Source organism: Coregonus lavaretus (genome assembly GCF_964263955.1).
Source record: "Coregonus lavaretus genome assembly, chromosome: 4".
Taxonomy (NCBI): Eukaryota; Metazoa; Chordata; class Actinopteri; order Salmoniformes; family Salmonidae; genus Coregonus; species Coregonus lavaretus.
In genome coordinates this window covers 27,890,182-27,902,731 of record NC_139991.1, presented here as the reverse complement: position 1 = coordinate 27,902,731, position 12,550 = coordinate 27,890,182, and the positions used below count along the sequence as shown (strand labels likewise).

General features: G+C 41.5%; 1 protein-coding gene across 1 annotated transcript in view; it reads right to left on the bottom strand.

The window, feature by feature from the left end:
* Positions 1-12,550, bottom strand: part of LOC311128689 (adenomatous polyposis coli protein-like) — a 68,331-nt gene that overhangs the window by 39,378 nt on the left and 16,403 nt on the right. The window contains exon 2 of the mRNA XM_084160921.1: positions 1,271-1,423. Within this exon, the coding sequence (XP_084017047.1) occupies positions 1,271-1,405 (135 nt within the window). The 5' untranslated portion in view covers positions 1,406-1,423. The remainder of the gene's footprint in view (positions 1-1,270; positions 1,424-12,550) is intronic.

Sequence of the window (12,550 nt, the reverse complement as noted above, 5' to 3'; positions counted from 1 at the left end):
GGTTATGTCTGTGACATCTGGTTTTCGATTGGTTGGCAGATGCATGTCAAATTCAACCCTCTCTACCCTCAAAATGACATGTAAGGCAAATAAAATCCCCAAAAGCTCCTAAGGGATAAAACATAAAAAAACATAGAGCCATGCCATTGACTAACACCATAACAGACACCAGATCAAACATGAGCACAATGGACTCTAAAAGGTTGCTGCTTTAGCGTTTTACGGTTTTCAGGACGTGCCAAAACAAAAGGGCACAATTCAAGCATTGGGGTACGTAGGGCCCTAAAAGCTTTTTTCCTAATTCTGTTTTCTTTTTCCAGATATCAGTTTCCCCATGTTTTCACTCTCAAAACACACTTTTTAATTTATTTATAGAAAAACGATTACATTAGATGTTAAGTCCACATCAATAAATGAACCAACAGTGCATCAATAAATGCACTGTTGGTTAAGGGCTGTAAGTAAGCATTTCACTGTAATGTCTGCACCTGTTGTATTCGGCGCATGTGACCAATAAAATTTGATTTGATTTGATTTGATTTGATCAATGTTTAAACCACATCAGGAGAAAAATTGAGGTCTGGGATTTTTTTTTTTGAAATGTCAATTTTTGGGTGAAGTTAGCCTTTAATGCAAGTGAGCACCAGGAAGAGCCCGGTATTGCTGCTGCACTCATGTGATTGCAGAGTTTGCAAAAAAAATGGCCACTGGATTGATGCAAATAATCATATCATTCTGCCAGATAGGGAAAGCCTTTCCATCTCTACCAGAAGAAGGTTATCATTAGCATCATCGCTAACAGCTACACAAAGTGTAGGCATACGTCGCGCCACACACACAGACGGGCATTCCTATGCCGTTTCAGAAAGTTGCAAGACAATTTGAATCATTGATGGATTTTGTTCCTTCATGTCTTATGATTCACTTGCGCAAATTAATGCATTTTCGAATAAATTCAATAGATTTAGTTGATTTCCTACTAAGTTCAATACATTTTTGAATAGTGTTGAATTCCGTTTTAATGTCTGGATTCCGTGATTCCGTCTGCATTCTCCGCAACGCATATTTTTTAGGGCCCTAGGTACTAGGAAAAGCTGGGTTGTGTTCAGTAGGCATGAAACGGAAGGGAAAGCTTAGAAAAGGAGTGGAACGGGGAGAGAGCCTACCATCTGTACTTATCCAATAAGAAAAGCCTGTTTGCTACACTGTGCCATAATGAACAAACCTGGTTTCTTAGTAAATAATAGAAAATCTGTTTTCTGCCTTTTACCTTCATATTGGAGGCTTCAGTCTCCAGTTTGGTCAAGTGGTTCGAGTTGTCCTCAAGCTCTTGTCGAAGGTTGGAGTTCTCCATCTTCAGTACCTCCACTTGCTTCAGCAGCTGATCATAAGACGCTGCAGCCATCTTGGACTACCTCTTGACCTAAGAGGACACATTACGACCGTTAAGGTTTTTTCAGCTCCGCCTATCACTGGAAAATTGCCCATAAAACAGACGTTGCCTAATCGTCATTAATCCATTAGGCCTACATTTTGATTGATGGGTAAAATTACATTACAGTCAGTGGTGAGTAAGTGATCATGACATGTAAAGTCAATTAATATCCAACTCATAAGAGAAAATAGGTTATTAAATCCTTGATACATTCACTATCACCATTACATTGATGGCTCCATGGAAAATACATGTTCAGCAATGGTTAGCCTAGATGATAATTTAAAACTTTTTCTGCTACACAGGCAGGACTTAGGCTAGCCTTGACAGGGCCAGTTGCTTGAGGGCCCAAGCACGTGGGTCATAGAAGGCTCAGAGTAAGAGAGCAGTGGATCGTATTAAATTAAAAGTCATTACGCAAGATTCAATTAAAAATTTCTGAGAAAGTAGGGTCAGATCTAGAGAATCAGAACCATAAATTATTTATATAGCTTTGGGATAAGAGCAATTTTCACACACGCACACACCGGTTTTAACACACTAGGCTTATGAATAATTCACGCCCGGGCAGATTTTGCAAGCAGTGTCGGTTTTTTCTTCTAGGATTTTGTATTTTTTGTATTTTGAACAAATGAAACTTGATGGAAGTGAACATAATTATGATAATTCTGGCTTTCACCTTAAATTGTACAGTAGTAGGTTTGTTATTAGGCTAACTTTTAGCTAAATGTATTCTAAAACAATATTGCTTAGACACACGAATAGAAAGAGGATATAACGAAAGAAGATAAAAGGTCAAATTATTTCAACTGATAATCTTCACTGCAAAGGAAGCCCAATCCACAGGCAGACACTGATGGGAAGAGCAGCAGCAGCCAGAGCAGAATGGTGCCATCCCACCTGTCAAGTGGTTCATTGCCAACTACCACGGACATGCCATCCACTCCATTCTCAATGTACATGGCCATAAGCAGTACTACCTAATCAAATAGAAAACATATATAATATAACGATAAACAGATTAAGCACAGTCTACAACACGATATTGATATTCCATACGACATAGGCCATGTCCACTGACGTCAAAATCTCTGCAATTTAGGGCCAATATGTGGGCTATACACTTGATGTATCTGACTAAGGACCACATACCATACAGTGCATTCCAACTAGGCCACGTTTAAGGCAGGCTTATTAATGTGTTAACCTCGCTCTTGCGGATATCAGCTGAGAAGAGGAGTTCTAGAAGACAGAAGATGGGTCGGGCAGCCAAGGGAACACCATTACTCACGCACCAAACAGCCCCATACTGCCATGTGAAGACAACTCTACACGACAGAGGGGGGCTCACGCGTCTTGCTGAGGAAAAGTTTGTATTTTTAGATCATCCATTATGGAGAGGGTGGAGGGAAGCAGCAAGCGGGCGAGTAGTAACTAGATCACTGCGGTGGAAAAATGTATCACTCTGTTACTAAATTATTAGTGACATGTTAAATATCAGCAATGGCCTTGGCATGTAGGCCTTTGGGATCTCTACCTTTGCCAGTTCTGTGTGGCAGAAGGCTTTATCTGTGAGCATATAGCATAGACCTAACTAACTAGCCCACACAGTGGCCTATATTATCCACTGGTCGACATTGACTAATCAAATCAACTTCACAGTGCCCTATTAGTAATTCTGAACCATGGCATTGGTTGCAACATTGTTCTGGTTGCCTAGGCTAAAAGTATTTGTTTGCCAAAGTTCTAGACAAGCAATTCCAATGCTGATCCAACTGAATTCAATGAGTCAATTAGACTGGGTTGATTGGGCAGTGAGTCTGTCCCAAAATGTCAATATTGCCCTCACTAGGATGGATCCTATACACAGGATGAGCAGAGAAGAACACTCAGGAGCATTCCAGAACCACCTAAGCCTAATATTCAACATTCCTGAACCATCCTGTGAATTCTGTCAATGCACTGGCTGATGCGCAGGGGTAACCAAAACAACGTGTAAATCTACACCATCACCAAAACTGGATCGGGGGAGGGCCATTTATTTTTATTGATACACTGCCACTTCATGCATTTACAATACAGGGGAGAACTGCAGGTGAGCCAAAAGACATGCCCCTGTTTGCAGATGCAGACTGAGGTAGTTCAATTGGCGGCCATTTTGGAGATTCAATTCCAGCCTTCGCCATAAAATAGAGAGAGCACTTATCATCGCCATAATTTAACAGCCAGTATACTGCTGACTCTGAAGGGTGCTGGGATGATGAGGTTGCAATGCTGGGATGATTGTTTCACTGCACCCCAGTGTCGTATCAACATTAAAACTATTGTATTATAGTGAATATGGCTGATGGTGTTATAGATAGCCTACCTTCCTGACAGATAATTACACAAATTGTAATAGAAATTACACAAGCCTCTATGTGGAAGATAGATTTCAGTTGAATGCATTCAGTTGTGCAACTGACTAGCTAGGTATCACCCTTTCCTTTTCCCAGGTCCATAATTGCATTAGCAATTACGTCAACATCCACATCAGTTCCTAATCAAATTATCAAATTAGGCCCATCTGCATCTCCATCATCGCACTACTTCCATATTAGTCTACTTCTCCTGTACAGCCCCATAATGTACAGTGTAATAGCCTCAAGATTAAGTAATTCATTTCCTCCAGATATTAGGCTAATGCACTGATATTTGAATTAGGCTAGTAGGCTACATTGATCTCCCTTCTAGGTGAAAATAGTGTGCATTAAACTCTAGGCTAGGCCATGGATGAAAACACTGCTAATCTTTTTTTACGACTAATCTAACCGACAAATACAATGTAGACTAATGCCAATCTGCACAATACACACAAAGCATGTAGGTAAAAAAAAAAAATATATATATATATATATATATATATATATATATATATATATATATATATATATATATATATATATATATATATATATATAATCTTACCATGTCCACTCCCTCTGCATACTTATCTATACCCCCACAGAATTCAGCCCACTAAAAACCAGTAATATCTCTAGATAGAGAAAACAAAGCAACAACATTGAACAAAGCAAACCGCTAATAGCACTACCATATAAACCTGTCAAATTTAGCCTACAAAGGGTTTAAGGGGGGTGTGAGCGAGGAGAAGCAAAAGGGGAGAAAGAACGAATGAAAGAACAAACAGAGAGGCGGCTGAGGAAGAAGAGGACTGCCTCTTTCTACCTCATGAATATTGCATCAATGTTCTCAAAATGCATCCACTGCTTAAATTGAGCAAATTCTAAAATCATCAATTTTACCGGTTGATGCTTGCTGGTGCATTATAATGAATAATGAAAAAGAAAGATCATCATTGTGTCAGTCCATCAATAATGGTTAACAATTCAGAGCCTCTGCATCCTACCCACCGTGTAAATGTCTTCCTCTCTCCAAATGAGGATTCCATCTTGACACGATAAAACAACCAGGCAGGAGCTCACATTTCCCTTTCGCCTGACACTGGCAGTGAATGTAGCACTGCACTGGATGGATAAGGTTTTCTGCATGTGCGCATGTGGGTGAGGGTGTGTGTGTGGGTGAGGGTGTGTGTATGTGGGTGAGGATGTGTGTGTGGGACACTGTATGGATGGATACCCCCTCAGCAGATAGCTAGACCAGAAAAATCCTGCAGTCAGCTGCAGAGCGTCAAATACCCTTCCCTTGACACCACAAAGAAACAGTAGGCAGCCACTTAGTGGCGTTAGCCTACACTTAGCCCAACTAACCCGGCGCTACACTGCACAATACAACCAGGGATTAACGAATGGCGATGTCAACACAGACTAAGACAACACAACCACCGACAGACTAACCCCATAGCAACCCTACAGCATCCAGAGAAAGACAGCATCACACACCCACAATGACAAGTCTGCTTTGTTTGAGCATAACCAGTAGCTAGGCTAACCAGCAGAATCCTAAGGACCAGCCCACTCTCTTCTCCTCCACCATCTTAGTACACCACACACACCAGCAGCACTGACATTTTGGGCATTTGGCCATGAGCAGGTTCTCCTTCACTGCTTCATGGCATTTTCCCAATCCTTTTTTTCTTTCCTCCTCAAGCACAATGCAGCCCTTTTTTACACAGCCCTTGCAGTGATGATAAAGTGAGAGTAGAGAAGATCGATGCAATGAATGCACATCCCCCACACCCTCCCTGTCCTTCTCCTCCTCTCTCTCCCTGCCTCCCTCACTCTCTGCCTCTCACGCTCCCACCAACCAACCATCAAAACAAAAGGCTTAGTGGCTATGCCTCGCTATTCACACAAACACACCATTATTCCCCCTAGGAGCTCCCTGCCTGCCCCTAATCCCCATTAACAGACAGAATAAAAAAAAACGTTTCTCCATTTTTTGTCCATCATAGAAAGGAAGAGGGGGGTCTTTAAAAAAAAAAGAAAGGAAAACCTTACCCCATTTCGGTAGCAGTGACAGTCTCCATCCCATCTCCCTCTCAACTGTGTCAGATGTTGAAAGCACATCCAGCCAGCACCTGGTCACATGATCACCAGGTACAGCCAATCACCTGGCAGCGAGACCAGGGACAGCCCTGTTCTGCTGTTTCCGTGGTTGGTTCCGCAGTGACCGATGCTGTCTGGCTGCCTTCCAGCTCTATGGCACAGCTGCTTCTCCCGGCCGACTCAATTAGGGCTCTTTTTGTGAGTGGTGCTGGTGGTAGCCCCAGGCACCGGACAGGAGACCAGGGAGGGAGCAGGTTGACTGGGTGTGATGAGGGGGGTTGGAATGGCAGGTCAGAGAGCCCTGAAGGTCACACCACTGACCAGGGCGGAGGTTAGGAGGGGAGCAGGGGGAACCAATGCACACTGACAGTAGCACAAAACCAACCCTCAGAGAATCAATAATGACAAACACAAATATGGGGCAAACACACACACAGGACCAAAATCAAACAATGATTTAACAACCTGCACAATTGGGTTAACCCTCCCTAAGCTAATAGGAGATGGACTATTAGCTTAGACATGATCCTGTTAATTTAGAGACAGAAAGGATCTCATCATGAACATGAAAACAATCCTGTTTAAACAAATTAGCCTAGTGTTCCCCCCCAAAAAAAAAAATCCAAATCGGCAACGTTGAATCACAAAAGGAGAAACGTATAGAATAGCCAAAGACCCAAAAGAAACTGAAAAGAACCCACAATTGACCCTTCGCTAAACCCAACCCCTGAAATTTGGGCAACCAATCGCAACGCTCCGTTGGATAGCAACTGTTACTAACCAGGCACGAGTCTGACCAGCCTTGGACAAGCTCACGTTTCAAATGCAAGGAAGCTAATTACACCAGTGGCAAAAACTGAGGTTATCAACAAAAAAAAACATATGGCTAAATATTTTAATCAGTACACCAGGGGTACTTGCTGTTGGATTACTTTGCTAATCTGAAATTATACTTTTGTTCCATTGTTTGCTAGCTGGGTTAGCTAGCTAAACTGGCCACCATTAAAACCGATGCTAATGCTATCTAGCTAATATAAACTAGTTTTCTCCAAATGTGTGTTAGCTAGCTAAGTTAGCTTATGAATATAATTCATCTGCTGTTGACATCAGGATACGATTTGAGAGCACTAGAGATTTGTTCACACTGCCTTAATGCTCAAATCAGTTTGGTTTTTGGAATACTGACTGTCCGAAAAGCAAGTTATAAGTGACCAAATCTGATGGGTGTTCAGACTGTTGTCTTTTGCTGACATGGCTACGCTAGTTGTCATGGTAATGGCGGGTGTGTGTGCGCAGTGGCGTAGGCCAGGGGTATTAAACCCGAGGTCTGCAGATGTTTTAATTTTTTATTTCAATGTTTTTTCTTAACTCCTAATATTAAGCAAATTACACTCACTGGAGTATCTTACATAGGATTTGCAAAAGTACCCGCAAGTAGGCTACCAGTGCTGCAAGTGTGGCTGGCAGGTTATTTTTACTTGGACATACATGTTTGCCAAAGCATTGCGAACCTTTGTTTATCAGCTAAACAGCTGCTCTTAGCGAAAATGTGTTTGGAGTAGTGTTGCACGGTATACCGAAACTTCGGTACTGTTTCAATGCTAGAACATGAAAAACTGTTCGATACTAGAATTCTTTTCACTTTCTGTACTTCTGTCAAACGTGTCTCACGTAAGGATCAAGTCTGTCTATGAGCGCAGCTGATGTCTCCTTATAGCGCGAGAACACTGTGCCTGCTCCACTTACTCAGTGCTAGCTCTAGCCTACCATGAGGAACCACTGAACTCACTGGGAATCTGGGTGACATCACCACTTATGCTGCACAGAAGTTAACACACTTGAATAATGCAACACGGCAAATGTTGAAACTTAATTACTGTTCCCAAAACAATGTCCAGTACAGGCTAGAAAACGTTATAATGCAAGAAAATACTGGTAGCTTCCAGCTTTGTAGGCTAACTTTCCTTGGTAGCTTATAGTTGAAGCCAACATAAATTCACTACCCTAGTACCTTGTTTGTGATATGCAAACCATCATGCAAAATATTGCTGATTACAAAAGCTGAATGTCACCAAAAACGTTATTCATTCACTTCATCTCCCCCCGCCTCACGTCTCTCCCAGTCAAGATCATCGTTGCTCGAGCCGCAAACTGACTGTGAATGACGTTATGGGTCATAAAAGAGACAGTGTGTACTTCAATAAAATAAGAGATTGCTTCTTCTATGCAAATGTTGTTGAACAGTACAATGAAAATCAGCCAAAACAAGCTCAATAACTCAATTCATGCACACACTCCTATTGAATATGCATTCACTTGTATTGGAAATAGGCCTAGGCTACATCTTGATTTACCCAGTTTAATCAATAGAGATTTACCATTAAAACAAATTATTACTATTGTTATGTAGTTAGATATTTTTTTAGCAAAGTCAAACTGATTGTATGATTGATTCATTAATGCATACACTCAAATCAAACATTTCAAATGTAATGACACTGAACTCAAAAGATCTGTCTGCATCAAGTGCCATTCTGTACCTTTGACTAATACGCCTTTTTTTGACGTGGTATTTTGGTAGCAAGTAGTGATGGTATTGAGTATCATGATACTAAACCTGGCATCGGAGTCAAAATTATGGTATCTTGACAACACTAGTTTGGAGTTACCTTTCTAGCTAATAGGCTATTTATAATGTGGAGAGGTCAAAATAATGGAAAACTATCTACCAAATCCATTCATTTTAAAATGTTGATTACTTTTCCTTGCCATTATTCACCTGATGAAGACGTGAAAGAAACAATTGGCTAACGTATGATGGGGGGGTTCTTGGGTCGCAGGTTTTCCTGGGAGGGGGTCCCTGGCCAAGAAAAGGTTGATTGCTGGTGGTGCTCGTGCTTCCTCGCACTCAGAAGTTGTGTAGTAAGCTAAGGTGACTGGCAATGCTTGCCATGGAAGTCTCCCATTGCTTTGAATGTTTGAAATCATAGTGTAAGAACACTTTTATTAAAGCCTCAAAGGAGAAGATGTTCCAACTTAAAAAATTGTCATTTTTGGCTAGCCACAGCAGTCAACTAGCTAGATAGGTAGCCGCTTAGCCTGCTAGCACATTCACTCATTTGTTTGTAACTTAACAAGGTAGTTAGCTACCACATGTTTTTGTCAAACTGTCAGAGTAGCTAGCAAGCAACAAGATATGCCAAATAAATCTAAAAACCACTTGAGCAAATAAATCAGATTTGACAGTTCAGACAAGTCACAATGCTAGGAATCAGATTTGTATCCGATTTTTAAAAATGTGGCTTGAAATATCAGAGTCGATGTGCTTTTTGGCTGTTCAGACTGCAGGAAAAATATCAGATTCTAATTGGATATGCAATTTTTTAAAAATGATTTGAGTCACTTCTAACTGCCAGCGTGAACAAGACTTCATTAGCTCCAAAACCAGTTAGTAGCTTTGACTGCACGCTGACAGTGCATTCAGAGCCATCCAGTGGCTAGCCACACTAAAAACGCAATTTAGCCATGAAGCAATTGTTATGACAGTCCACCACAACATACCCGAGAGTCTCCTGTTTAGCAAGGGGTAGTCTGTTACATTTTTATTGTGTATTAAAACCACAGTTTGAGATCATTGTGGGGGGATTTTCTCCCGGGAAAAATGTTGTCTGAGGTTGGGTCAATTATAGATAAAACAATTTTCATTTGAAGGGTCAATTCTACTCTAGGGGAGTCCTCCGTAATCACTAATGGGTTCAGTCATGGTCTTCCGACAGGTGGCGTCACGCCCATGCGACGCTCGTCCCTCAACAGACAGTGCTGGCGGAATCATCACGCTATCTGATGTAAGACAATGGGGTTCAGTAGGCCTTTATTCAAAATATACCAGAATTTATACCATAACACGTTTCTAAATGTGAACAATTGACAACTGAGTAGATAAATATATATCCAATAAAAATTTCACATACCCTAAATCTTTGGGTATGGGAGTGAGAGTAAATGCCTCGACTGACTGACTGCCTGGAAGGATGCCGCTAGCCTGGAAGTCAAACCCATTACACTATGAGATGTAATTCCATAACAATAGCAGCCCCATGCTCCACTCAATAGATCCCCATCATGTGAGTGGAGGAGCACAGAGAAAACAGTGGACGTCCCAGCCTTCACAGCAGGAACTGGATTCAGGAGTCTGTTCGTGTCAGGAGGAGCTCATATTACAACCAAGCAGAAAATAGTACTAGTAGTCTACTACACCAAAGGACATTAGCTATGTCGGTGTTGTGTTTATAGGCTGATATTGTTATAGACTGATAGACAGATGTTCTACAATGTTGAGATGCAAAATTATTGATTTACTAAATAAAAAAGGGCTTTGAGTAATTGTCTAGAACTGGGCGTGTAAATGCTCCCAGACAAACATTTTCAATAATAGGCTAGGTAGCCTATTGAGATCAAGTGAAATCCATGAGCAGTCAATATGACATTAGTGGGTCGCGTCCAATTGTATGTGATTCCTAATTTTGATTCACAATTTTAGTGTGGTATATTAAATGCTTCCTTCTTGAAAGTCAGCTGAGATTCTTCCCTGTCTCCTCCATCTTTTATTCACATCACCACAGTACCATTGTAGAAGAGAGTTCTTAACCATCTCAATTCAACAGCTAAGAAATGAAGACATCTGAATGAGCTTCTTGTTAGTGTTAAATCATAGCTACTCTTCAATGTTCGCTTTGCTGTTCTTTCTACTGCCTGCTCTCTCTATCCTTCTCTCTAGATCTGAATAGATGCCCTGTATCACCAGAAAGAAAAGAGAAAGAGGGGAAAAGGAAAAAGTGTTTCTGAATGCAGGTTTTTTCATGCAAATGAAGGATGTTTGTGAAAGAGCCAGGGGAAGCCAGACGTTGGCAGCCAGGGTACCGTTGTTGGCTGGCCTGGTCCCCCCTCTCTCACTGGTGGTGTTGTTGTCCTTAGTAAAATGTTCACACATACATTCTCCCATGTGTGTGGGAAGAATGTTTAATTGACGATGTTCAATTTCAGAGCTAAAGATATCTCGGAGACAAAACCCTGAAAGTCCTCCCACCCAGTCAACTCAATTGTGGGGTACCAAAGTGCATAATAGTCATTTCTATAACTGAGCCCATTTGTCAAGATATAAGCCTATGGCTTAACAATGCTAACATTTTAATTTCTCACCATCACTGGTGGGGGTTTCAACAGGAGTCAATGTAATACACCAGAAACATGCAGTGGCGGCTCCTGAAAAAATTCTCAGGAGGGGCAATTTTTCTGATGATTTAGGTGACCTACACACATTTTAAAAAAGATATGTCCAGCAACAACATGAAGACAGGGGCAGCATATAAGTCAATACCAGAAGCATTTATTGACTGATCTGGGGAGATGGATTCCAGTTTCTGTGACAGATTATAAATAATCTCTGATGCCTTTGTTATATTAGCTTTTGGTTGAATGTACTGTCGTAGTAAATATATAATGTTATAGCTTGGTCTGACTAAAATCTTGTGCATGACCCATTTTGTGTTGGGCGTTTGTTTTCAATCAATGCTGTTCCTATCCTATAACAATGGACAAAAGAGTCCTATCTTGTCAGCCTTGTCAGCAGGTGGCCAAGGACAACACCCACGCCATAGGTCTCTCAGTTCTTCCAACTCACGAGTTCTTGCTCTGACACACACACACACACACACATCATCACTGATAACACACACACACACACACACACATCATCACTGTTAAACACACACACACACACACACAAAAATCCCCTCTCTTTAGGCTGAACATTTGAAGACAGAGAACCCGACTCAGAGCCAATGCAACAGTGGAGGGGACCTCGCCCAACTCATCAGGACCAATCAGAAGATCAGAACTACTAGATTCAACCTACATCATTTATTGTATAAAATGTCTGCACACAATGTTTTCGGGGCTCTCTTCAGATAGCTCCCTAAGAGTTTGACGAACGAGTCCGTGCACGCGATTCCAGATATCTTTACCTCTGAATAAACTGCCTTTATTATACCATATCCACCCTGTCCAAAGTCTCTACTTGGTCTCAGTTCTCCAGTAAACTTGTGATTATCAACAGTACACAACGGTAACAAACAATTGGGGGAACTCACGGGGCAGATAGTAAGGTCGCAGTGACACAGAAAGCAGTTCAATGTCTGGGGTACAGAGTCGCTCTCTTACCAGGATCGATTTTCCCTGTGACTGTGTCAGATCGCGGTCCGCTCTGACCAGGGTGAAGCCGGCCGGCTCCACTTCTCTGTCCGGGACTCTGTCATCAGTTTGTAAACTAAGTGTACAAATTAAAAACATAAAATAACGCCACTAAGTGTACAAATTAAAAACATAAGATAACGCCACACTGCAGGTCGCAACAGAGACGCTGCTAGCCGCTATTTTCTTAGTTACGTTCATGGTTACGTCACGTATGACGAAAGCGCGTAAGTGCAAGCCCACAGACACCCATAGAGATTGTATTGAAAGCTTTGAAATTTGAAAAAAATAGATTTTACATGGGAGTCTATGACAGACTTCTGGGCGATTTTCAACATGACTGAAATCGCCCCAAAAA